This window comes from Kluyveromyces marxianus, chromosome 2 (assembly GCF_001417885.1).
Source record: "Kluyveromyces marxianus DMKU3-1042 DNA, complete genome, chromosome 2".
In the NCBI taxonomy this organism is placed as follows: domain Eukaryota; kingdom Fungi; phylum Ascomycota; class Saccharomycetes; order Saccharomycetales; family Saccharomycetaceae; genus Kluyveromyces; species Kluyveromyces marxianus.
Genome location: NC_036026.1, coordinates 341,142 through 367,305, shown reverse-complemented (window position 1 = coordinate 367,305; position 26,164 = coordinate 341,142). Strand labels below are relative to the sequence as shown.

Genomic DNA, 26,164 nt, shown 5'->3' with positions numbered 1-26,164 from the left:
CTGATACTTGTTCCCTTGTCCCTGTTTCACACACCTACCGTTTACGTGCACCTGCCAAACCGTTTCAAGTCAAGATGACAGGCCTAATAATAGTAGTAAACGGCATCAAAGTGCCTGAAAAAACGGAGATGCGGGAAAGGGGAACCTTCCCCAAGCTCCGTCGGTAATTGGAAAGGGGAAATCATACAATCAAGCTCAACAATCTCAACAATCTCAGTCGCCCTCTGCTCTCTTACTAGGCCGTATAACTCTCGCTTTTGCTTTTTTTGCTTTCCATTTGAACCCTGGGCACACGATAATACCATAGAAACGACCGCATAGAAGATATACGTAGGGAGGTGATTTTGACGTATGGAACCCCACAGGAGAGCTTCCATTTTTATTTCAGCTTCTAGAAAATGCCGTCATACGGCATTTTCTACGGATGTTCTAGGTGTTCCAAAATTTTTTCGTTTCTTCTTCTCTTACAGGATGCGTGCAAGTCAGCTTCGCCGGAATTTATCCGGAATCAACATAGCAACCCAAGGGAACAAACGACACTCACTCACTGATCCACAGTTGGGGGCAGGCAAGTAGTGTATGTGAAACAGTGAGAGACGGAGAAGGAGTGTTGAAAAGAAACATGTATATCAAGCGACGCCGAAGAAAAATACGTAGGACGACACGATTTAAGGTTTGCGACATCTTCTGGTGGTTTCGGTTTGAGATATACTATGAAAGAAAACACACAAGCACATAGGCACACAGAATCACGCACAATCACGCACGATCACGCACACAAACACAGCAAGAAAGGAGTGCTCAGTATAGGAACCTTACGTAAGGAGAAATTTTCCTTGAATATCAAGAAGTAAAAAACCGTTTTCTTAGGAGCTGGTTTCGCAGTAGACAAGGACGTACGGGTGAAATAAAACATGACAAGTTTTTTTTTTTTGACTCTACTACACTCGAACAAATTTTTACATCAATTTCTAGCTCTTCTTGAATTGTTCGAAATAGACGTTATATTCATGACTTTTCTGTCTTCTAAAACATGCAAAAAGAGTCCAAATCATATTAGCATGATGGTATTGGCGTCCCAGAACCATTTGCATGACATTTTCGTTGCTATGTGTTCGTACAGCCCAAGTGATATCCGATAATACATGAACATGCATATTTTAATATTATCGCTGACACATAAGCAACATTGGGCAGTATCACCAATAGTAAGAAAATGTGATAGAACAAATGATGAAACTTCGCCTCTGTTTCCCCCACCCTCATTCGTTCCTCACTGCTCATCTTATCTAAAATTTGCTAAGCAATCTTATCATTAAAACCTCCACTATTACCCACGAGCATAAGCACAAGAGCTAGCTGGAATCCGCATCAACACGCTCTCAGTATTTTGACGAGTAAGCCGGCTAGCGAGCTAGCTAACTCCACGTTCAGACTCAGCTGCAAAGAGCAAAAGTAAATTCCTTCCAGAATAACGCACTGCTAGTATGAATATACTTTCTCGGTATTGATTTCCCATCAACCTCGCGCACGACGTAGCGGATTTAGGTAGTAAGAAGCAATATCGTCAGGTTTTGTCGTATACGTAGTAAGATTATGCATCTTGTTAAATTCTGAATGCCTAACTAGGATCGGGATCGTCTTGGTTTCGTAGAGAGATACAAAGCCCCTACCGCCTATTTTTTTCTTGTTTTGAGTTTTTTCTCTTGCACCTTTTCTGTGGATCTGCTAGTTCATATAGAAGCCTTCCATGACTTGGTTCCTGCAGTGCTGGTTACCACAGACACAAAAAAAAATTCGAAAAAATCCATCACCAAGGAACTTCGCAGCATTTCAGGGGTCTTTTTTGTTGTTGTTGTTACTTTTAATACCGATATTACTAGTTGGGCCATGTTAATCACTGTACTAAGGGACTCTTCTCTCAAGATTTAGGTCGTTTCACTTCACGTAATTTAGGATGTGACTTTTTCCAACCACTAACTAATAATGAGATGGGGTATATATATGACCTGTGATTTGCCCATAAAATAATCTTGTAATTTCCCCATTTTGACACTCTCTTTCTAAATATAAATAACAGTCTTAGTTCGGCCGTGTGTTTTCATTCCCCGTTCTTATTGAAATGCATATAATTTAGTTAGAAGAATATTACTGTTAATAGCATTAACTTCTTTACCTACTAGTGGGCTTGTGATATTTTTAACCTGCTTCCAGCCCTCTTTTAAGATCCATTTGCTTCTCTAGCTGAACATAAAGATTGAGGCTAGGCTCTGATTTTGGTCTTTGTTTTTATATAAGTGGCCCTTCTCCGCACGCTGCTCAAATCCACTGCCTCTATAACAGAATCCGGAATAATACGACGTTAACATCACCATTTACTCAAGATCAGAAAATAAATTGAAAGTTGGGTAGAAAAAAATAGAACAGAGGCAAAGGCTTAACGACGTTGAAATTTATATTTAATACCACACCAATCGAACATCGCCTTGTAAAAGCCTTTCTGTAATTTTTAAGAAGCATGAACAGCAACAGAAACAACCGTTCAACTTGGAAATCTAGAGATGACATGGCATTGATGAAAACACTGCTTAATAGGGTAGACATACTGCATGAACACTTTCTACAGTCCTTCCCTACTAAACACTTCTGGGAAATTGTCATTAAAGATTTAGCCAAGCTGGAGAACATCGAACGGAACGCACGTCAATGCAGAGATAGATTTAATATTCTTTATTCCAAAGGCATGAGGAACAAACTAGCAGGCAAGGTACCCACCAACAGCAACGAAAAAGTTATGGAACTCATCGTAATGACCTTTCACTTGGACGAAAAGGGACAAATAATCCTCAAGAAAGACCTTAAGCCAAAAGCAACCTCCCCCCAGGATAAATACCTGCTGCAAACCACCACTCCACAGTATTCGAGTATATCCACCACAGATAGCGTAGACCAAACTGATATACTGTACAATTTCAGCAGGAAAGTCAGCTCCCAAGACAACATTCAATACAGCGAACTTCAGCAGACAATGCAAAATCTTTCAATGCAAGTGGGTGAGCTTAACCTCCGCATCAACGAACTGGCTTATACTATCAAAGCTCTCCAACAATCTTTTATAAACAGAGAAGAAAGCACATACCATTCATCATCAATAGGAATCCCGGAAACCACAGAAACCACAGAAATCGCAGAAAATACGCCAAACTATAACACCACCACCACAGCAGCAGATGGTTTCTCCTTTGTCCAACAACAGCTGAACAACACAGTCCACACCCCTCACTCTCCAACCGGCTCTAATTCTATGAATTTTCAGTGCCAAAATTTCTCACAACAACCATCAAGAGGAAAATACTGTCAATTCCCATACACTTGGGGCCTCTATACTAAACCTTCTCCCATAAAAGAGGATCCATGCCCTTTAAATACTCAAGGCAAACTAAAAGTCACACAATTTGCCCACGAAACTGACACCAAATCAACATAATTTTGAATTCTTACGCTTTACAATGTTCTGTATCATATTTAAATTCCTTAAGTAATCTTTTAAATACCTTCCCAAACCCTAATATCCATATTTTTGAATTGTTTTACTTGTATATGGGAGAATCCTTAAGGTTGAAGCTTCACGTAATTATTTTTTTTTTAACATGAAAACCTCTAAAACCTTAAATCAAAACCTTAAAAAGTATTGATATATATAAAGACAATGCGAAGGAGAAAAGAGAGATAAAACGGGGTATCATACGCAGCGTAACAAGGTCCACTTGGTAGTAATTAGTATGGAGAAAATTAAAAGCGAGAAAAAAGCAGTAAATTTGGGTAAAAAACCGCGAGGAAGGCCCCGGAAACGCGTTGAGACAACAAAATGCGGCCCTGATCTTATTCCGGAATTGACGGCTAATCATCGAATTAGTGTGCGAGAGGAGTTGGAAAGCAAACTACGCTATAGTTTCAATAGTAAACCAGTGAATTGGATGTATTTTTGGTACATTTCGCATGTTTTACCGGAATTTTCGTACCAGATGTGGTACAGCATTGTGCAATTGAGGCAAAGTCAAGATGATGTTGATCTTATACTGAGCAGGCTCGATATTTTGAAGCTTATTGCCATGCGTGAATTTACTGAAGGGAGCAACAATGTGGATGCTACGTGGGAGTCGCGGAAAATCTCTCACAGTCACGACCAGTTGGCGTGTATATTTGTTGGGATGATTGAAGGGATAGCGGTTGGAGCCTGGCGCGATGAGATTTCAAGGCTGGAACAGAAGCTTAAAAAGGGGCATATGATGATGCTTCCAGAGGGATTACCAGGAGCAGTATCTCTACCTGAAAAAGTTTTTCTGGTGTCAGAAATTTATGGTCTTCAGATAACCCCCGTCGTGGAATGGATGATAACGACGTTGGAGGAAATCCTGGAGATGAACAAGGGAAACAAAAGGAAGAATGAAAAAAAGGTCTGTTACGATCAATTATCATACTCAATGCTTGACCTTGAAGCCTTTGAAGATAATCCTTTGGGACCCAATCGGTGCCTGATACATAGGATCGAAGAGCTTATAAATGAATCTGGAGAATTGACACCCTGTAAAAAAGCACAGATAAAGTATAACCGCAAGGAGATCATATGTGAGCTAATGGAATTCAACTTGCCAAGAGAAAAGATCAAGGATGTTCTGGAGCATTACAAGCACGAGTTTATATCGAGTTTACAACTATGGAGCGAAGAACATTTGGTGAAGTACTTCCAAAGCGGCACGTTCAACCCTTCCATTGATTCGTTTGACTATAATGATGTGGATCTCTGCTATAGAAACGCCATAATATACTATAGCTTTTGCAAGAATAATGTTTCATCTGACATAAGGTTTGAAGGCATGGTAACTTCTACGGCAGAGGTCGAGTTCACTGACAAGTCAAAAAAGGACAAGTCCGGTACTCAATATTTCGAGGATCCAGCTGCATATATCGATTTACTCAAATCTAAGGATTTACCGCGTATTATTGCAGATACAAGTAGATTTACGCCGGCTCGTAAATCATGGCATAATAGATGGGCCGTGGAGCTATCCCGGTCCAAGATCCACTTCGTAAAGGAGTTTCCCAGGGGAACAAACAAGGTGGAACATGAACTGTGGACCAAACTTGAACAGCGGTTATTCTTATATTTCGAACATTTCAATGTCACATCCACGGAGTTTGAACCGGAAATCCTCGAGTCCATTAAGCTTCCGCCTCCATGTTTGAAGACGAGATACGTGATATTCAAGCGAGACGGACCATTAAAAGCTAACAAGAACCCCAGACTCTGGGACTACGGCAAAGCAATTCGATTCCTTCAAGATATGGGGTTTGACATGTCCACTCTTCGTTCTGTATTTACGTCACTTCAGAATGGGGTGTTGAAGCAAGAGCGTAAAGGACGTGCATCAGTCTCGACAAAGACAAGTACTAAGCGAAAGAAAGGTGAGACTGATGCAGATGCAGACGCAGACGCAGACGCAGACACTAGCACATCTAACAGAATAAAGAAATTAAAACTGTTAACTGGGGCCCACAGCTACTTGTATACCAAGACCCATCCTTCGCTCACATTAAGCTCTCTGAATACACCACCACGCGCCTCTAGCACCCGCAAACATCTCAGGGAAGAAAGCCTCGAGCTTCTAGGGTCCATCGAAAGAGACGCTTCGGCATCAGATAAATCTGTCCTCGACGCAAACACAACCGTATGCGCAGAAAACAGCCCAACAAACAAAATTACACACCGGAATAACATTCCAGATACTCCAAAGGGCCACATAGGGCACCACACAGGGCACCACACAGGGCACCACACAGAGGAAACAGATTTCTTTACAGCACCACAGAATCTATCAGCTGGTACTGATGACATTGGCGATGACAATGAAGAATATATCGGCGACGGCGACGGCGACGGCGACGACGAGTTGACCTCATACGCAAACAAAACCTGGCTCGAAATTCGCCGCAAAATTCCCAAACCCTACCACCCACTCATAACCTCCATGATTACATCCATATCGACTTATGCAAACACAAAGCTTCTTGACGAAAATGTCCTTTGGGCTAAAAAGGTCTCTGAAAGGGACCAGCTTATACACACCTTATCGAAACGCATCATTGAGAGCGAGAAAAGAATAGCCTCATACCAGGGCAAATTGCTACAGATACACATGGAAAGTGCACCTGAGGATAAACCACAAGGGCCATTGTGAGATAGATTTCTATGTACTATTGTATATATATATATGCATGTACTAGCTTAAAACAGGCAAAGATTCAAATCCATGACTCCAAACATATAAAACTGGGAAACACATCAACAGTACCATCCCTTCCCATTAGTGCACATAAACTGAGATACTTCCCCCCCCACTCTTGTGTGTCGCTAGCACCATACCTCATCCAAACTCCGACCCCATGCGTATTTTCTTCAAAAACTGTCACTTTTCTTTCAGATTACTCTAACCAAAAATCCCAACTTTTCCACACAAATTAAAAAGGTAAAAATGCCAGTTTCAATCAAGGAACAAGAAAAACACCAAAAATGATGCAATTTAAACTGTTACAAACCACGAGAACAGGACAAAAAGTTCTCCAGATCGTAGAGTTTTCATTGACCGAGTAGAATAGTGGGCTACACTTGTCATTAGTATAGAGGTCAGTTGCTAGTGAATTGTTTAACAGCGTCAGTTTTCAAGTAGATTGTACTTAGGCGCTAGAGGTTACAAAAGAATTGTAAGGAGAAGAGGTAAATCAGTTTGAGTGAAAGGAGCATTAAGGAGATTATAAAGAGAGTTATAAAGTTTTACAGGGTGCTGTAGAGAGCTTAAATCTAGATATTTGGTAGAATTACGAGGTGTTGCGATTTATTGTGCTACGTTTGGGAGTGTTAAGATGTCAATTCGAAGGACATATAGCGATCATAAAGATGGGCAACTGTCTTTAAAGCAGCGGCAGAAACACAAGAGAAGAAGCATTGGGATTGAATCTAGTGAGAAGTATGGTTACATACCGACAATTAAATTTCTACGACAAAAGGAGCTGGAGCGGGATCGGAAAATTAAAGAAGATGGGCAGCTAGGACAAGTTTCGGTATCTAGCCCATCGATGGATAGTGCATCGTCAAGAAAAGTTGAGAAGCCGGGGAAAAAAGCTGGCTGGAGGTTGTCAAGCATGCTTAAAAGTGGTGCATCACATTCTGATCGACTAAAGAAGCTTTATGTTGGCAGTGATAGTGAAATTAAGATTGAATCACCGTCATCAGCTGCAGTACCGAAGCCATCTACACCAGTACCGAAAAAAGCGGCAGCGGAACCATCTGGCAGGACAGGCATACATGAGCATTTTCAAAAGAAGCGGAATGGCTCGCCGTTCCAAAAGACTTCGCGCCCAATGAGTGCAAATAGATTAGCGTCACAGACAAGGACTTTTAAAAATGTCAATTTTGCGTTTGAAACGTCTTTGAACGAGGTGGATTTGAATCTATTGTCCAAAGCTAGAGCTTCATCTTCTGAGGCGGGTGGAATTAGTAAAAGTAGTACACCAATACCAGTTGCACCTCCATCGCAGGTGCGAGCACCCACGCCACCACAAGCCAAAAAGGTTCCTTCTGAAGTAAAACAGCCGAGCGTCGCTCCAAAGAATGCCTCCGAAACAAAGGATTTATCCAGCTTACTTTCATCTCGCTTGAAAATGAGGAAAACTTTATTTAACAATAAGTCTGCGGGGATTGAGAAGCAAACGAATAATAGTGTTGCAAATAAGTTGGATGCGCCTACGACTGATCATATGGAGAGAAAAGAGAATAAAAAATTAGACTCTGAGATGATTTCTGAAAATTCACAGCAGAATGCACCTGATCAAAGAGCTCCTGAACAGCCCGCGCAGCAGTCGCAGCAGTCGCAGCAGCCGCAGCCGATTCCTCAATTAGATCTGAGGACTGCTAGCAGTCCTCAAGGAGACTCGGACTCGGACACAAGTTCGTTATCTTCAGTGGGCGAAGACGAGTATAAGACCGTAGAACAGAAGTCAGAAATTTTGAACGTCGTTGAGAAGAATGCTACAGATGCAAGCCCAGAACCGGAATTCAATCTGACTAAAAATGGATCTGAATCAAGAGAAGAAGCGGGGAAACTTGTTGAATTATCAGATTCATCTTCAGATTCGTCTTCAGAATCAACTTCGACTGATAACGCTTCAGGTCATGAAGTAGATGACTTCCAGTTACTCAACAGCATAAGAACTAGGATGGTGGGACCTAAAGTAAACAAATGGAAGAAACTCGATAAAGAGAAACTCACGGAGTTAATGGACTACCTCGTGGTGAACCATACACCGCTTTCAGCGAGACCAACTGTGAGTTGTTCAAATGATATATGTAATGCAAGAAATTACGAGAGCGTCGAGGTTCACCATCTTCAGAAACTTCCCCAAAGGTTAAAGTTTATTGACTTAGAAGCTATGACAGCAAGTTCTACGGAGAAAGCATCAAGAACAAATAACAGGGTGGAGAAACCAAGGAAAAACCAACCTTTTAACAACGGAGCAGTACAAAAGAGGAGAACACGCGCTTCTCAATTGCATTCAGAAGTACCTAAAAGAACGATTCCTTTGGAAGAACATCCCTTAAACGATATTGAATTAGCTGAAGAAAACGTTAATGAAACGTTGAAGTCAGTAGATGCAACATCTGGTACAAAAAATAATGTGGAAATCCAACAAGTACAAGAAAGTCTCGCTGGGCCAACTAGAGAAGAAGATCCACAGTTAAATCCAGAAGGAATTTCAGAACCTAAAGTTAATGTTTCAACTGTATTACAATCGGAACTACCTCTGACATCGGATGACTCAAAAATTGACACAAGAATTTCTGGAACTGATGATGCTCAAGCGTTTTCGCACGAAATGGTTCATGAGAATGAATTTTCTTCAAAACTATCGCGATTTGATGCCGCAAAATGCACTGACATTGAAGAGATGAGACGTGAATATATAAAATTACAGAACAGCATGAATGATAACGGGGAAAGGTTGGCAGAAGCAAATATTGTCAACACAGATAAGACCCTTGTCATCGAGAAATTAACTCAAGAAATTATGCAATCAGAAATGAAATATGCATCTCTTGTTGGCGTTAACCATCAATTGCGAGAAAAGATCAAGGCTATGAACTCCCTTCAACTAAAATTAATGCACGAGCTAGAGCTTGCTGTGGCAGAGCCTAATCTATCTGAGGAGCAAAGTAATAGATCTAATGATTTGGAAAACGGCTCTTCTAATGCGGATAGTTCACTTCAACACAAACGTTCTAATATGTTTGAAAATACTACGAAAACAACTTCAACTTTAACTACAACTTCAGAACCGCCTTCCGAAGATTCTATAAATGAGTTGTTATCACTAACTCTTCTGACACATAAAGCTTCAAGTAAGTTTACATCTTGTGACTTACCTGAAACTGTGGGAGCCGAATTTAGAAATCTCAACCACAAGTTAGCTCTAGTTAGTTTCTTCCTTGCGAGAATGAGAAATTCGAATGACAACACCAATGACAAATCACAACTCATGATCGAAAATTACAACGAACTCACCAATGCGTCTTCACCACACTGTGCAAACTTTATACAATATGCTGGTAATATTCAACCTATTGTTCATACGCAGATCCCAGAGAATAACCGTGATGTGAGTATGAAATCTTCAGACAAAACAAGCTCCACGGTGCCTACTGAAGAATCTGTCGTGGAGGAAGAAGAAGCCTATAATTGGAGAGCGGAAAATGATAAAGCAAAGGAAAAAATTAAGCAATTGGAAGATAGAATCGAATCTATGACTAAGGAACTTGAGGTAGAAGCAAAGAAAGGCATATATTACAAGCAACTTGAAGATTATGTTAGTCCTGTGGTCAACTATTGTGCAGAGAAGAATATCACTATTAAAATTCTCATGGAGAAATTAAGCTGGATAAATAAAATGGAAATGGCAATTGTAAGACTCTCAAAAGAAAGAGATTTCTATTTAAAAAGAGTTAAAGATCTTGAGTCATCGAATGTCGATCCACCTCCATCTCATCTAGTGCAAGAAAATACTAGATTAAAGGAAGCGATATTGCGTTTGCATAACGAAAGGAAAAAGCTTTTAGAAGTGATAAACAAGGAGAAACAGGATCGGAAACAGATTCAGAAACAGAGTCAGAAACAGGACCAAAAACAGGGTCATAAACAGGTGTCAAGCCAGAATATAAAACAAGGTGAAAACCAGAGTGAAAATCAACATCAAAACCCGCTTAAAATTGTTTACGTAGATAAGGATGACTATGGGAAACAGAACCGCAAAAAAAATAGAAACAAAAATAAGAACAAAAGTAAAAAGAGCGGAGACGACAATAAAGAGGAAAATAGTTCTAATGTTTCTAATATCCAACAATAGACACTCGGAAAAGAGTCTATCAGTGTACATTAGGGGTTTCTTCTAATAATTTTACATAAGAGAACCCATTAATTTTTATTAATTTTTTTTTTTTTTTTGGCCTATAGAGCTGATGTTAGCCAGCAGTTGGTTTACTATGCAATACGGATTAGAAGTGGTATGTTTATTCTCTATAATTATATATATTTACATTGAATCCACACTATATTCAATATAGTTATTCTATCAGAACGATTTTAATTATGGATAAATTTTTCGAATCATTGTAAAAGAGCATTAATGATCCCGATATCTAACTGCAAATGTTGAAGAGAAGACGATTCATTAGACTGTTGATTTTTTGCAGCCTCATAGTAACACGTAGCATGAAAGAACTTGTCCCCAACCTGGATGCTGTTACCCCATATCCACTCTCCTAGCTCTTCATCATACTTCCCGTAATTATCTTCGGTGCAAATAGGACATTGGAATTTCATATCTGCAGCATAATCCGGAACGACAACATATTTGCCCATAAGTTTTGTATAAATAGCCTCTGACGTATCAGTTTTGGCATTATCGAATGTAGGCTGTTGCTCAGGAGCATTAGAGTCAATATCAGTTGCGATAATTTCTTCATCCTTGAAGTCGGTCCATTGCGTTTCGTCCAAGTACCAATTTCTAGATTGTATTACTTTAGTAGAAGTAGTTGTGTTTGATTGAATACCTTTGATTCTTTTATTGACACGGAAATGCCAGTCAAGATGTTTTGTTTCTAGATCTCTTTCCTCTTGAGAGTTACCGAATCGTTTGCCACAAATGCTACACTTATTTGTTTTGGCACGGTATAAGAAGTGAATAAGCACATTAGTAATGGGATGGTTATCATTGAGCACAAATTGCTGAGAAAGCTGTAGAACTGAAGCGTTCAGTATATCAAAGTTCTGAGTCTGTTTTTGGGCTTCCAAGTCACCGAGGATGTTTTGTAGCACAGAATAAGACGGAAGTTTTACCGAGTTTGAAGAATCCAGTTCCGACTCTAGCTTATTTGCGAGCGTTACTATGGAGTTTTCCGATGGTTCATACAAGAGCTGCTTCTCACGCAAGCTGGAGACCAATGAAGACAATTTGTTACGTTTGTTGGAATTTGTAAGCTGGTTTAAGAACGGAGCATTAAACTGAAGACTTCCTCCGAACATCGAGTTGTTGTTATTACTATTACCATTATTACTATCAGCAGCACCAAATCTATCCGAGGGCGGCAGAAACTGGGAATTTCCTTTCTGTTGTTGCTGTTGTTGCTGTTGTTGCTGCTGCTGCTGCTGCTGCTGCTGTTGCTGTTGGTATTGCTGCTGCTCCATCTGTTGCTGCTGCTGTTGTTCTTGGGCGAAAATCTGTCTCAACTGCTGGTGCACCTGCGACAAAAACTCGGGTGCCAGCTGCTCCTTTTGGAGCTCTTGTCTCAACTGCTTCAAAATAGCCACCTTCGCTTGCAACTTGGTATCCGAAGGCACACCAACAAGCTTCGACTGGGTAATCAACGCAAGCTTATCGATATCAGATAACAACGACCGAACGGTTATTGCACCAGAAGGCCCATCACCCATCCTAGGAGCACCCGGGCTATTGCCACGATGCGAATGCTGCGGGAACATAGCACTCTTCTGGTGCAATGCACTCGCTTTGATCAAAAACTTCTCAATACTCTCCAACGAACTATGATCAAACATCAAATCCCCAGCCGGTAATGGAACCAGCCACGTCTTGAACATCGATATCATCTTCGTACGAGTCTGATTGTCCACAAGCAAGTACGCTTTCCTAAATAGCTTATGCAAGTTCTTCGAGAAGTATATTGTGTACGGCGATCCAGCATTTTTACAAATAGAATCCATCACATAAAATGCATATAGTTTTTGGCTTGGAACACACTTTTCCACCCGATTCTCCACCATACCAACAAATTCCTGCGCTAAACTCATGTTTTCTTCTGCCAGCTGCGTTAAAGTCGTAATTATTGGCCTAGAATTGAACGTGAGCCCGTCTAATGTGCTCTTGAACTCCTCCAAAATCTTCGCATTGCTATTGTCTTCAACTTCAACTTCAGCATCAACCTCTCTGCCTTCTGAACTCATCTGGAAAAAATCTATTTCAATCGAGATTGCGATTCCTCAGGCTCACTATCTTGCGATTCTAGCTCAGGTCAATCCCCTTTTTTCTTTCCATTTATCAAAGTTCGATGAGCTATGTGTACTATTAGCACATATTCCAAATCCTTTAAAATCTGCGAAACTAAGCCAGAAAGCCTTTGGAGGGGAAAACGCTAGCTCCGGTTACTCGGCCGGGAAAGGGAGAGAGAGAGAAAAAAGTTCACCATTTCCGGGTAACTAAAACAAAAGACAAACGGCCGGGTAACACCGATGGGTCCGAAAAAAAAAAGAAAAAAATTTTCCGTTTTGACCTCGAAGAGGAATCTGTCTCTGACTCTTTTTCATCATCGATAGATAGATATATGATAATCATCATACAGGTTGGAATAGATGGGGTACTTGTAATATTTGGTGTGTGTCTATTTGAACGGTCATAAGTCGTATAGTCAGTGTGCTGGGAAACGGTAGCAAGTTCTGGTTAAAGATTGGTTTGGTTTGGTTGCAAATTGAACATTTTTCTTCTTCCTCTTCTTTGACAATAATATAATATAGTAATATAATGGCTACCAACGATAAGAAACAATCTGGTTTGGCCCGTGTTTTGGGGTCAGCATCTGCTGGTATTTTGGAGATCGGTGTGTTCCACCCTGTGGACACGATTTCTAAGAGATTGATGTCTAACCACACCAAGATTTCATCAGCATCTCAATTGAACAGTGTTATTTTCCGTGACACTGCGAGCGAGCCATTGGGCAAGCGTTTGCTATCTTTGTTCCCTGGTTTGGGGTATGCTGCTTCATATAAGATTTTGCAGCGTGTTTACAAGTATGGTGGACAACCATTTGCCAATGAGTTTTTGAACAAGAACTTCAAGTCCGATTTTGACCAAGCGTTTGGTGAAAAGACCGGTAAGGCTTTGAGATCTGCTACAGCTGGTTCTCTCATTGGTATTGGTGAGATTGTGTTGTTGCCATTGGATGTGTTGAAGATCAAGAGACAAACCAACCCAGAGGCTTTCAGAGGCAGAGGTTTCATGAAGATTTTGAAGGACGAAGGGTTTGGGTTGTACCGTGGTTGGGGCTGGACTGCAGCCAGAAATGCTCCTGGTTCGTTTGCGCTATTTGGTGGTAATGCGTTTGCCAAGGAGTACATCTTGGGGTTGAAGGATTACGGACAAGCCACCTGGGGCCAGAACTTCATTTCTTCGATTGTTGGTGCTTCTGCATCTTTGATTGTGAGTGCTCCATTGGATGTGATCAAGACTAGAATCCAAAACAGAAACTTTGAGAACCCAGAAAGCGGGTTCACCATTGTCAAGAACACATTGAAGAACGAGGGTATCACTGCCTTCTTCAAGGGTTTGACCCCTAAGCTATTGACCACTGGTCCAAAGTTGGTGTTTTCTTTCGCCCTAGCCCAAACATTGATTCCAATGTTTGACAACTTGGTTTCCGGAAAATAAAGAGAGAGACATAGACGTTCGTCTGTTCTTCCTTGATCAATAGTTAAATCCTGTAAATACGATTCTCACATATATATATATGTATATATGTATATATAAATGTCTAGATAATTCATAGTATTCTGAGAATAATCATGTGGCCGGAATAACGTTTTTCATGACGCTTTGGACAACGCACAACTGCTTGAACAACGGATTGTTGTACTCCTTCTGCATCTTGAGGCCGAACGTGTCGAACTTGCTAATGAGCTCGTCCACCAGGTCTTCCCGCGACCCATACATCACGCTGGGGTCCTCTCTGGACGATTCTATGAGCTGCAAATGCCACGGAAAGTACCGTTGGCACGCTATCTGCACCATATCCGGAGTCACAAACGAACACTTCGACTGCAATGCGATCCATTTACACAGCAGCATCATATCTGCTAGAGACCGAGAGTGCGCACCACCCCCCTGACTGGGCCTGCTGAGCCTGTGCATCCGCAAATGCACAATAAGATCCAATATGTACCGCTTGATCGTGTGGTGGACGTGAACATTGTTCAACAATGCCGTAGAATCAAGAGCCATCGGCTCAGACTCCCCTATCGACTCACCACACGCATACCAGAACTGGTGTCTCAAATATGGAATCATATTCGGGTCGTGCTGGCATACAAGAATAACCGCAACCCCATTCTGAAAGCACCTGTAGAGCCAGTGCGCGAAATCCGATTGCGACTCTGAGTCCAGCTCATTCGAGTCGCCTGGAAATTGTATGATGTACAACAAGACACCGCTTCTGCTGCTGCTGCTATTGCTATAGCTATTGCTATTGCTATTGCTATTACTATTAACATCCTCACCTTGGTCCATGCACATGGCCATGGCCTCAAGCGGACCGGAGTACACCTCGCATGCCACTGGAGAAACCAATTGCGCGATGAGCTCGGTATTTGGAGGTTCTTCTGATCCTGTAAAGCAAACAACGTGCCGTTTCAACGCGACAGCAGTCTGCACGCCATAAGATAGCGAAGCGAGCGACATGATATGATAGATGGCTTGAGACTAAACTCCTTTTGTGCCAAGAACCTGTTGTTCGAATGACTCAGTCAGTCTGTCAGTCAGCCAGTCGCTTCGAGAGCTAGGGTTAGTTAAGTAAAGTTAGGTCTTGATATTTAAAAAAAAAAAAAAAAAATGTGTCAACTCAAAAAAAAAAAAATGGAAAAAGAAAAGAGAAAGGAAAACTGTTACCCGGATATACACGCGACGTGATTTATTCCGAGGATGTCACGTGTATGCCCGGGTAACACATAGATTGAACAAAAAAAAAAATCTGTGCAAGTTTTTGTATGGGAAAGAAGAAATAAAAGAAGCAAGCGATGAGATAGTGAAAATTGTATGCGATGAGGTATAGAAAGAGCAGAAAAGAAGCAAGGAAAAGCAGGACAAGCAAGGCAAATCAGTGACCATGGGAGCACTACAACACTCGATTCAGAAGAAGCAGCATCGGGAGCGTTCCCAGGTGCAAGAACGGAGCCGATTTGGGTTTTTAGAGAAGCACAAGGACTATGTGAAGCGTGCGCAAGATTATCACAAGAAGGAGAAGACGCTTAAGGTGTTGAAGAGCAAGGCTAAGGAGCGTAATCCGGATGAGTTTTACTATGGGATGAACTCGAAACGAGTGGATGAGGATGGATTGCTTGTGACCAGCAGACACGGTGCGTCAGAGGATGATGGGGTGTTGACGATGGACCAGGTGAAGCTATTGAAGACGCAAGATAGCAACTATGTGAGGACGATGAGGCTAGTGGAGAAGCGGAAGGCGGAGAAGAAGCGGGAACAGGTTTTGTTTAACGGTACTGGTAAGCATACTGTTTTTGTAGAGGATGCTGAGTCGCTGGAGAGTTTCAGTCCTGAGGAGTACTTCAAGACGAGTAGCGAGATGCTTGGGCGTCGATCGAACCGTTTACGGGAGGAGCAGCTTGTTGGGGACTTAAATCTAGACAAGGCCGAATATTCGGAGTCGCTTCGGAAAAAGAAGGTGAAGAAGTTGCGGGCTATAACGAAGCACATGGAGAGAGAGTCGCAACTTGCAGGCGTGGAGCAACGGATGAACATGCAGCGCGAGGTGATGAAGTCTGGGAGCAAGAAGAAGATCGAGGTGGGCGAGGGTGCGTCGAAGCGGGTGGTGTACAAGTGGAAGAAGCAGAGAAAGAGGTAGTAGTTAGGACTAAAATGCTACTAACACCTAGTAGCTTGTGTGTACATTATTTTGTAGTGAGTAGTAAAACTAACCAAGAAATATATTTCAGATTCACGTGACACATTGCGATTACCCGGCATAAAATTTATCTATCTATCTTTTTTTTTTTTTTTTTTTTTTTTGGTTTTCTTTCCTTTCCTGGCCGTACGATTACTAACTACAGCCTCTACTAGGCCGCCTTGTTCCAAACTCCGAAAGAGAAACAGAGTCAGATACAACAAGTACCACCAAGCTAGAAGTCCCAAGCTAGAGATCCCAAGCCAGGCCCCAAAGCCACCATAGACCTATACCCCGGCCCGATCCGAGCCGAAACACGAAACACCTACTGCCGTCTCAATTCAGCTGCCAAAGGGTGCACACCCCAGCATTGTTCAAACCTTGTTCGAAATCTAACCTATTGTTGTAGTAATTTGTTGCAATTGCGCAGCGCTGTCTGCCCTTTCACCTCTGTTCCAGCCGTTCCCTCTCCCATCGGCGCACGCTCCCGCTGGTCCGAGGATCGCAGACGCAGACACATTACATAATCCTTCCCTCCTCCCCCGCACAGAACGCCCCACACAGTGGGGCACCCGACCCCAAAAGAGGGGCACTTTACACCCGTACACACTTAATCTATCGCACGCAACCTACTACTGCCTATACACACACACACACAAACTAACGCGCGCTCTTTATCACAATTACGCCTTGTCTTCAGGGGAAAAAAAAAAGTTACTACACACACACAATGCGCACCATAGCACAACTCTTAGCGCACACTACTAGCGTATATGCGTGCAATGGCGCTCTGAAATTTTTTTTTTATTATTTTCGTAAAGTGCTGCAACATTCCATGATTTGCTTGCTTGCTTGCTTGCTCTAACTGTTCCCAAGAAAGAACTAGACCAGACACTGACTGTCACGAAGTTCGCTGTACCTACCTACCATCATCATTCATTGTTAGATAATTCCATTGGCATTGCCCTGTCCACCCACTTTCACCCTCAATTGACACCTTAGTCGTATCCGTGGCATGTTCTGGCTGACCTGCATACCAGATCGTATCTTTCAGTCGGCGTTATTTTCTGAAAAGCGTTTCGTTGGCTTGGGCTTTTGGCTTTCTCGTATATAAAAAGGGACGCTGTCGCCTGAGGTTGTCTGACGACTTGGGCTTGGTGCGTTTCGCTCTCGTTTAGCTTGCAAATATAGGGGAAGATAAAAAAAATAAAAACAAAGGAAAGATTGGAAGCTCGAGAACTCCTCTAAACAAGAAGCAGAACCGTTCGATTAGTGTCCCGCCCGTATATTATACATTCTTACCCGGACTTTATCGAATTAGAAAATATAAATAAGTTACACGTGACTTAATTTTTTTGTTCAGAGAAAAGTGAAATAAATCCGTACACCCTCAAGCTCATCGCCCGTACACCCACATTATACTATTAATAAACCACAAACAATGTTCAGACTAGCACGCGCTCAGACCAGCATTACCACCACTAGCAAGGCTCTAGGTGGCTCCAGAAGACTATTCGTCAGACTAAACTCCTCTTTCGCCATCCCAGAATCCCAAAAGGGTGTGATTTTCTACGAAAACGGCGGTAAGTTGGAATACAAGGACCTTCCAGTTCCAAAGCCAAAGCCAAATGAAATCTTGATCAACGTCAAGTACTCCGGTGTGTGTCACACTGATTTGCACGCCTGGAAGGGTGACTGGCCATTGCCAGTTAAGTTGCCTTTGGTCGGTGGTCACGAAGGTGCCGGTGTCGTCGTTGCCAAGGGTGAAAACGTTACCAACTTCGAGATCGGTGACTACGCAGGTATCAAGTGGTTGAACGGTTCTTGTATGTCTTGTGAACTCTGTGAACAAGGTTACGAATCCAACTGTTTGCAAGCTGACTTGTCTGGTTACACCCACGACGGTTCCTTCCAACAATATGCCACTGCTGACGCTGTTCAAGCTGCCCAAATTCCAAAGGGTACCGATTTGGCTGAAATCGCCCCAATCTTGTGTGCCGGTGTCACCGTCTACAAGGCTCTAAAGACCGCTGACTTGCAACCAGGTCAATGGATCGCTATCTCCGGTGCTGCCGGTGGTCTTGGTTCCCTAGCCGTGCAATACGCCAAGGCAATGGGTCTAAGAGTTCTAGGTATCGACGGTGGTCCAGGTAAGGAAGAATTGTTCAAGAGCTTGGGTGGTGAAGTCTTCATTGACTTCACAAAGTCCAAGGACATGGTCGCAGACATCCAGGAAGCCACCAACGGTGGTCCTCACGGTGTGATCAACGTCTCCGTCTCCGAGGCCGCTATCTCCATGTCCACCGAGTACGTCAGACCAACCGGTGTGGTCGTTCTAGTCGGTTTGCCAGCCCACGCTTACGTCAAGTCCGAAGTCTTCTCCCACGTCGTCAAGTCTATCTCTATTAAGGGTTCTTACGTCGGTAACAGAGCAGACACCAGAGAAGCTATTGACTTCTTCACCAGAGGTTTGGTCAAGTCTCCAATCAAGGTTGTTGGTTTGTCTGAATTGCCAAAGGTTTATGAATTGATGGAAGCTGGTAAGATCTTGGGTAGATACGTCGTTGACACTTCCAAATAAACGAAGCTCAGTCCAACTAAGCTATGCTAACTTAACGTCCCTTTCTTTTCATTTGGATGATCCTTCAAAATAAAGTAAAACAAACTCGCATCCCACCCCTCGTCTCATCACAGGTTGCATAGAGACAGCGGGCCCGCGTTTCTATATATATACATGAATAAAAACACCCACATATATATAAATTCACCTTATAAGATGTTGCGATTATCCATTTTACCTTGTATTAATTACACTATTTTATATACATAGTCTGTCTTTTTGTTTTTAATTATTCCTTTTGATTAGTTATGATTATTACATGCGAATGCCTATTCTTTGTTCTACTTGGATTCTTTGATGCTGATTGCATTTGCAAGCTCTTCATTAAAGTGCTCGAATAATTCCATGCTCTTTGCGTCGCTTACAAATTTACTCCCATGAGCTTCACAACTGACTACCGTTTCTACTCCGTTGTTACATGCCATCGAAACAGAAAACTTCCTTCTGCGACCGAAACTACAGCTGTAACTCACATGCTCTTTGTTACCTTTACGTTCAAGCTTCTTAAGTTCACAGTCTATACCATTCTTACCGAACTCAGCAACGAGCAAAATGTGTAATTCATCAAATTGCAGTTTGTCGCTTTTATGTTGGTACACAGCGCTTTTTGGCGATGATGTTTTCAAACGATGTAAAAGCTTAACGAACCAATTGTTAGGAGATCTTTGCTTTCTGCTGATTTCTTGGCCGTTTCCATCGTCCTCTTTGATTTTTGGAAGTTTATTAATATATGATCGCCTCTTGTTTGTGGTATTAGAAGTAGAATTAGCAGTAGCAGTACCCATATTTTGACTCTCATCAAGACCTGATTGAGACTTGTTAGTGGCTGCCTTCCCAGTTGAAGCTGCTGCTTTGAATACACGTTCAGACTCAGAAATACGGTCGTCGAACAGCAATGTCACTCTTTTACCACTGTCATCTCCAGACGTGGCTTTGGAGTCTTTAACTATACTTTTTTCCTTTGCTAGTAAGTCTTTTCCTGTTATGCCTTGTACTTCTTCATCGTTTTCTAATGTGGTAGGGCCGGTTCCAGATTTAACAGCATCATTTACAGCGTTAGAATTCGAGTCAGCTGATTTTTGTTCGAGTTGATTCTGGTGATCAACTTCGCGTTTACTTAGAAGACCGCCATCTTCGTAATCAACATGGCTGTCGTCCCCGTCAAGATCCTTGAACATTGATATGATTGAACCGGAAAGAGTCATGTCTCTATCAGTATAAGAGAATCGCTTTTGCTTAGAGTCTTTGATCGGACTGAGCTTGAACTTCGAGATGATCTGTTCTGTCGTTTCTCTTGGCATACTTTCTAGTTTATCCATCTGATTAACGTACAAGCTTACTCTAACATCGTTTGCTGGGGTTAATACATGGCTTGTGTTGATGGAGTCTATAGATGCTGCCTTCTTTTTCAGATTAGGCTGTGATTGATCAATAACAGATTCTGATGTTGTTACAGACTCATTAGAATCACCTGGTGCATCTTCAAATATATCAATATCCGCGCCCGTCGTTGCCGCCTGGGTAGAGGTCGCGATCTCGTAATCATCGTAGTTGGAACTTGTTTCAAATCTATGCATCAAGTCATTCGAAGATGATTCCTTTCTCAAATTATGCCTTATTATGCTAATACCTAGGCCTTGCTTATTAGTATTACTGCTATTATCATTATGTTTATCGCTGTTGTTCCTATTTTTACTATTCATAGTGTCAGCATTGTCGTTCTCTTCATCAATATGCATTAAAAGTTGTGATAGATCCTTAAACGTCATTGAAGAATTAATAGACATTGATGGCATGCGTAGAAGTCCTGATTTGGCATTTGGCATAGGAGTACTTGTGCTAATAACCGTTTCCGGTGCAGTTATTTTGCTTGGATTTGTTTGCAGCCTTTGCAGTTGGTTCTCGTACATGCTATCACCAAAGAGAGACTTCGCTTCCCCGCTGACTGTCCAATCACCACTATCTCTCATTTTCCTGATGGAAGATTTTGATTTCATCCTTTGTGGAACAGCAACCTTTCTCAAGAGGTTTTCAATAGAAGGTTTTGCTTTCCGGTGTTTTGGGTCCAACGATGACACATAAGTGTTTTTAGAATGAAATGTATTAGTTACATCTTTCAATGGTACGGTAGATGAAAATGGAGTTCTAAGTTCTAGCTTTTCACTAGGAGCAGATAACGTAGAAGACGATGGTGTTTGATCTTGGTTTTCACTAGACTCATTTAGCTTTGGTTGTGCCAGAATATTCTTATTTGATTGAGGATTGTGTATATGAAGCTGGAATGCTGGCTTAGTAATACTTTCAATTTTGTCATTCCCGTGTAACGACATCGTATCATCACCACCATAACCATCGACTATGGATGCTATCTTTGTAGAAGTATGCTGTGACGAAGCTGAATCAATTTCTGGCAGTGGAGGAATAATCAACTCGTCCTGTAGAAGATCTTTCAAGTTTACCGAACGCTTTGAAATCGATTGCAGCGAGTACAATGACCTTTTCGAGCTTGAATTATGTAAAGTCCTAGTCTTTGGTGTTGTAGCTGCATTATGCTGGGCTTGAACCAACGATTTTTTAGAGCTAGACTTTGAGATAGATTGCGATAGAGGTCTGGCCCCGACATTTGGATTGAAAAGTTTCGAAGAAGAGCTTGACGCAATGAAACCTTGTTTTGTCTTCTTTGGCGATTTCGAATGACCAGCGTTTTTGAGCGAGTTGATCGAGAACTGCGATTTTTGCTGCAGCCTTGGTGCTTGCTGTTGGTTGCCGAATGAAGGGATCGTTGGAGTCATAGATGCCGGTAACATTCCACCCTTTGTAGTAACCGGTTTTACAGTGTAGGTGGTATTAGTGGTGACACCATTGCCGCTGCCATCTGTCTCCACAGAGGTAGTGATTTTCAATGGGCTTACAGAAGAAGCAGATGAGTTTTGCATCACGGATACGGGGGTAGAATCCTTTTGAACAACCTTTTGTTGCTTTTGTTGATAGTTCCACAACAGAGAATAAAACATTTTCTCCTCGGTGAAACCCGATTTGAGTAGTCTGGTGACCAAGTGTTTCCTTGGTGCGCCATGCCATAGGATTTGCAAATTGGATAATATTTGTCCGTCTATTTCCTGTTCCGAGGTAAAGTTTATAATGCTTGGAGTATTTTTTAGAAGGTTCAAATTAGAATTCGACTTGCTGCGGGCCTTGCTGTCATACTTGGTGAGAAGTTCATGTTGTAGGATCTGGTCTATGGTAATTCTCTTATTTGGATCAACCACAAGAATTCTGGAGATCAAATCCTTTGCCTCTACGGAAAGTCCCTGGGGCATCTGGTACTTACCTGATTGGACCTTTAAGAGAAGCTTTTTAACGTTGTCGTCGTTAAATGGCAAGTGTCCCGTGAGCAGGGCAAACAAGATTATACCACAAGACCACACATCGCTCGGGGACCCATGGTACTTTTGTCCCAAAACAATTTCCGGAGAAGCATAATGTGGCGAACCACACGATGTTTCCAACAACCTGTCCGAGGTCTCCAAAGCGGCCATTCCAAAGTCCGCAATCTTGATAGATTTTTTCTTCTTGTCCAAAAGCAAGTTTTCAGGCTTCAAATCACGATGACAGATATTGAAACCGTGACAATAAGCCACTGCTTGTATTATCTGCTTGAAATAATGAATAGCCTCTTCCTCCGGTAGCTTGCCCTTCGACACAAGATAGTCAAATAACTCTCCACCTTCCACGTACTCTAGAACCAGATACAGCTCTGACTTATTCTCCCAAACTTCATACAGCCCCATCACATTTGGATGCGAGATTAACTTCATAATAATAATCTCACGCTCTATACCATACGGCAATTGCTTGCTCTGGTTCGACCGCACATACTTCTTGGGCACAATTTTAATCGCAGACAGCTTCCCAGTCTCCATATTCTTCGCCAGCCGGACCCTTCCAGAAGACCCTTTCCCCAGAGTCTTCCCCAACTTCCAGGGTCCCACCGTATCTCTGTTTTTCCGCTTCGAAGTCTTGGTATTCGCGTTCGTCGACGACGCCGTGGAAATCTGCGATAATCGCTTTGTCGCATCCGTTACCGACTGAACAACCCGGTGCAAGTGTTCATTATTCGCACGATATGGAACCTGTCCTCCAGAATTCTCATTCATAGCAGCAATAGCAGCAGCCTGTGCAGTACTAGCCATGGCTTTACGTTAGTCTTGTTGTTGTTGTTGTTGGAACTGCTGGAAAAAATGAGCGTGTTTTCAAGTGGGAATAAAGCCGGATCAAAGCCTTCTACAGCACCAATTTGTGTACTAGTCGCTAGCAAATTTGAAGTATACCAAAACCTTGGTCAACTAACCTCTATATAAAAAGCCTTAACGTTCGTTTGGGTCTCGTTATTGTTTCGCAAACTCTCCTTCTTGTATTCAATGTGTTAAAAGAGCCATATTGTTTTGGGCTTTCCAAAGGTTTATTTTGGCATGTGTCGCGTTTTACGGTATGTAAACATTCGTCTGTGTGGAATGCAGTGCGGTGTGTGGGTGTGGTGTCGAGAATGTGTGCAGACGCGAAAAGGCGGACTCAGACGCGACGCGAAATTTTTGGGGTTTTTTCTTTCACGTTGACGTGTGCTGGGGCAGGGGGAGGGTGGTTTCGGGCCGGTTTTCTGGCGTGTGATCAGGCATGTGGGCAGGCTTGTTGTCTGCCGTATTCGCCGGCGTCTTGTTAAGCTGTTGATGCAGGGTTTCCTGGTATAAGTCACGTGAACCAGCTTTTTTTTCGTGTTTCTATATTAATATATATATAGAAACCCAGACACCAGACTTGAAACACCCATACACCGGACGAGTAGTTGAGAATGGAGTCACGTGACCATGACTAACGAAGTGACAAAAAGCAGTGCACCGCAGCAAGGACCTGCACAAGCAAGCAAGCAAGCAAGCAGGCAGGCAGGCAAGCAATCAAACGACGATCTCTGGCAGTTCCTTGTGTATGCCGGTGATCCATTGGTATACCTCCCGGCCCCACTGGACCCAGTCCCGAGCCCCCAACCCAGTGTCTTCGCCTGGTGACTTTCGACCTTGCTATTTTTATGCAGCCAAATTTTGACACTTTGCAAGAAACTTCCCCTATAAAATAGACGAACCTTATTCTTAACTATGACTATTAATTACAACAGGCTATTTGCAACAGCTACCCGAAAGGAAAGCCTTTAAAAATCACACTGAATAATATCCCCGATTCATCATGTCGCAAGACTACAAAATTACCAAGGAGACTCTCAACAATTTGACGTCGGTATTGCAGAAATTGGCAGTGCAATCCGAACAATTGGAAATAAGAGAGGAAAAAGCAAGCCAAAGGAACCTAGTGGTGGGCTCTAGCAGCACCAAGCACGAGCTCAAGAAGAGTTTCAAGGAGTATTCTCAGGACTACATCGATTTCACGTACGAATGTCCAACAATCTACCATGTTGTGAGGTATTTCGGCAAGTTGTTGGAGGAAAACGGGTTCAAATACATTAGCGAGAAGAGCGATTGGGACGATGTGCACCAGGGGAAGTACTACACGACGAGAAACGGCACGAACCTCTGTGCGTTCACGTTGGGGTCGTCATGGACTCCGCAAAAGGGTGTTGGTGCCATTGGGGGTCACATTGACGCCTTGACTGCGAAGTTGAAGCCTGCATCGAAGAAACCGGAGGTGGAAGGGTTTGAGTTGTTGGGAGTTGCGCCATACGGGGGCACATTGAACGAGATTTGGTTGGACAGAGACTTGGGTATTGGTGGTCGTGTGTTGGTGAAGGATTCGAAGACCGGTGCTGTGAAGTCAGTTCTTTGCGACTCGACGCCGCATCCAATTGCGAAGATCCCATCGTTGGCACCACACTTCGGTGCGCCAGCCGTGGGTCCATTCGACAAGGAGGACCAAACTGTGCCTGTGATTGGGTACGTGGGCAATGGCGACTACGACGATGACGATGCGGATTACGACTTGGAGGACGAGAAGAAGAGTCCCTTGTACGGCAAACACAGCATCCACTTGTTGCGTTACATTGCGCAATTGCTTTCGGTGAAGGTGTCTGAGATCTCCCAGTTCGACTTGGACTTGTTTGACGTGCAAAAGGGTACGTTTGGCGGGTTGAAGGACGAGTTTATCTTTGCGCCACGTATCGACGACAGAATCTGCTCCTTCAGCGCGATCACCGCTTTGATCGAGTACTGCAACAGCACCCCGGCCCACGTCTTGGAAAACGGGTCCCAGTTCAACCTAGCAGCCCTCTACGACAACGAGGAGGTCGGCTCCTTGTCGAGACAGGGCGCCAAGGGCGGCCTGTTGGAATCCTGCGTCGAAAGGGTCATCGCCAACCTATTTTCAGACGTCGCCAAGACCCGCACCGCATTCGCAAACTCCATCATCATCTCAGCAGACGTCAACCACATGGTGAATCCCAACTTCAACAACGTCTACCTGGAAAACCACAAGCCCAAGCCAAACGTCGGCATCACGCTCGCCCTCGACGCCAACCAGCACATGGCCACTGACGTCGTCGGCACTGCCCTTGTCGAAGAACTAGCCAGGCTCAACGACGACAAAATCCAGTACTTCCAGATCAAGAACAACTCCAGATCCGGCGGCACCATCGGCCCATCGATCGCCTCGCAGACGGGCGCCCGTACCATCGACATGGGTATCGCCCAGTTGGCCATGCACAGCATCCGTGCCACCACGGGAAGCAAAGACGTCGGCTTGGCCGTCAAATTCTTTTCGGGCTTCTACAAGAACTGGAGGGAGGTCTACGACAACTTCGGAGACTTGTGAGGGGTACTACTGGTGGTACTACCAGTACCACTACCAGTACCACTACCAGTACCTAAAAATAAAATAAAGCTATATACATACGTAAAACTACAGGGCTTAGCCTAGGTTAGCCTAGCAAAGTGTCAAATAAATTCCTGATTCCTGGCAACTAAATTCCTGGCCACTGAAACGCAACGGAACCCTTTCCTCAACGGAACCCTTTCCTCAACTGACGGTCCATCCTTCGTGCCACCTTCGGTGCATGGGCCCTCGAGAAACGCTGGAAAGGCATAGCCTAAGGCAGAGTCCAAGGCATATCACAAGGGAATGTATGGCCTTGTCGAAGGGTCCCCCTGCACAGCCGTCTAGGCACATCTATTTACATTACTATATTTGGAAATGCCAGATCGCCTTTTTGCCGTTTTTTCACTGATTTTTGTGTTTATATATGGAAAGGTTGTTGA

The 26,164-nt window shown here is 43.0% G+C and overlaps 9 protein-coding genes across 9 annotated transcripts; 6 read left to right on the top strand and 3 right to left on the bottom strand.

Moving 5' to 3' along the window:
• Positions 1 to 3,782: 3,782 nt before the first annotated feature.
• KLMA_20164 (uncharacterized protein) lies at positions 3,783 to 6,239 on the top strand (the record flags this gene model as incomplete). Its single annotated transcript, XM_022822706.1, has 1 exon — positions 3,783 to 6,239. One exon carries the CDS (start codon positions 3,783 to 3,785, stop codon positions 6,237 to 6,239), a length of 2,457 nt encoding a protein of 818 aa, XP_022674500.1.
• A 682-nt stretch (positions 6,240 to 6,921) lies between these two features.
• On the top strand, positions 6,922 to 10,455 carry SIR4 (chromatin-silencing protein SIR4; the record flags this gene model as incomplete). Its single annotated transcript, XM_022822705.1, has 1 exon — positions 6,922 to 10,455. One exon carries the CDS (start codon positions 6,922 to 6,924, stop codon positions 10,453 to 10,455), a length of 3,534 nt encoding a protein of 1,177 aa, XP_022674499.1.
• Positions 10,456 to 10,715: 260 nt separating this feature from the next.
• Positions 10,716 to 12,569, bottom strand: PCF11 (Pcf11p; the record flags this gene model as incomplete). The annotated part of the gene is made up of 1 exon (XM_022822704.1): positions 10,716 to 12,569. One exon carries the CDS (start codon positions 12,567 to 12,569, stop codon positions 10,716 to 10,718), a length of 1,854 nt encoding a protein of 617 aa, XP_022674498.1.
• Positions 12,570 to 13,143: 574 nt separating this feature from the next.
• On the top strand, positions 13,144 to 14,046 carry GGC1 (Ggc1p; the record flags this gene model as incomplete). Its single annotated transcript, XM_022822702.1, has 1 exon — positions 13,144 to 14,046. One exon carries the CDS (start codon positions 13,144 to 13,146, stop codon positions 14,044 to 14,046), a length of 903 nt encoding a protein of 300 aa, XP_022674497.1.
• Positions 14,047 to 14,178: 132 nt separating this feature from the next.
• MTC2 (Mtc2p) lies at positions 14,179 to 15,072 on the bottom strand (the record flags this gene model as incomplete). The annotated part of the gene is made up of 1 exon (XM_022822701.1): positions 14,179 to 15,072. One exon carries the CDS (start codon positions 15,070 to 15,072, stop codon positions 14,179 to 14,181), a length of 894 nt encoding a protein of 297 aa, XP_022674496.1.
• A 424-nt stretch (positions 15,073 to 15,496) lies between these two features.
• Positions 15,497 to 16,249, top strand: UTP11 (rRNA-processing protein UTP11; the record flags this gene model as incomplete). Its single annotated transcript, XM_022822700.1, has 1 exon — positions 15,497 to 16,249. The coding sequence occupies one exon, from the start codon at positions 15,497 to 15,499 to the stop codon at positions 16,247 to 16,249; it is 753 nt and encodes a 250-aa protein (XP_022674495.1).
• A 1,480-nt stretch (positions 16,250 to 17,729) lies between these two features.
• Positions 17,730 to 18,869, top strand: ADH3 (alcohol dehydrogenase ADH3; the record flags this gene model as incomplete). The annotated part of the gene is made up of 1 exon (XM_022822699.1): positions 17,730 to 18,869. One exon carries the CDS (start codon positions 17,730 to 17,732, stop codon positions 18,867 to 18,869), a length of 1,140 nt encoding a protein of 379 aa, XP_022674494.1.
• A 320-nt stretch (positions 18,870 to 19,189) lies between these two features.
• On the bottom strand, positions 19,190 to 23,101 carry HSL1 (protein kinase HSL1; the record flags this gene model as incomplete). The annotated part of the gene is made up of 1 exon (XM_022822698.1): positions 19,190 to 23,101. The coding sequence occupies one exon, from the start codon at positions 23,099 to 23,101 to the stop codon at positions 19,190 to 19,192; it is 3,912 nt and encodes a 1,303-aa protein (XP_022674493.1).
• A 1,045-nt stretch (positions 23,102 to 24,146) lies between these two features.
• Positions 24,147 to 25,721, top strand: APE1 (metalloaminopeptidase APE1; the record flags this gene model as incomplete). The annotated part of the gene is made up of 1 exon (XM_022822697.1): positions 24,147 to 25,721. One exon carries the CDS (start codon positions 24,147 to 24,149, stop codon positions 25,719 to 25,721), a length of 1,575 nt encoding a protein of 524 aa, XP_022674492.1.
• Between the last annotated feature and the right edge of the window lie 443 nt (positions 25,722 to 26,164).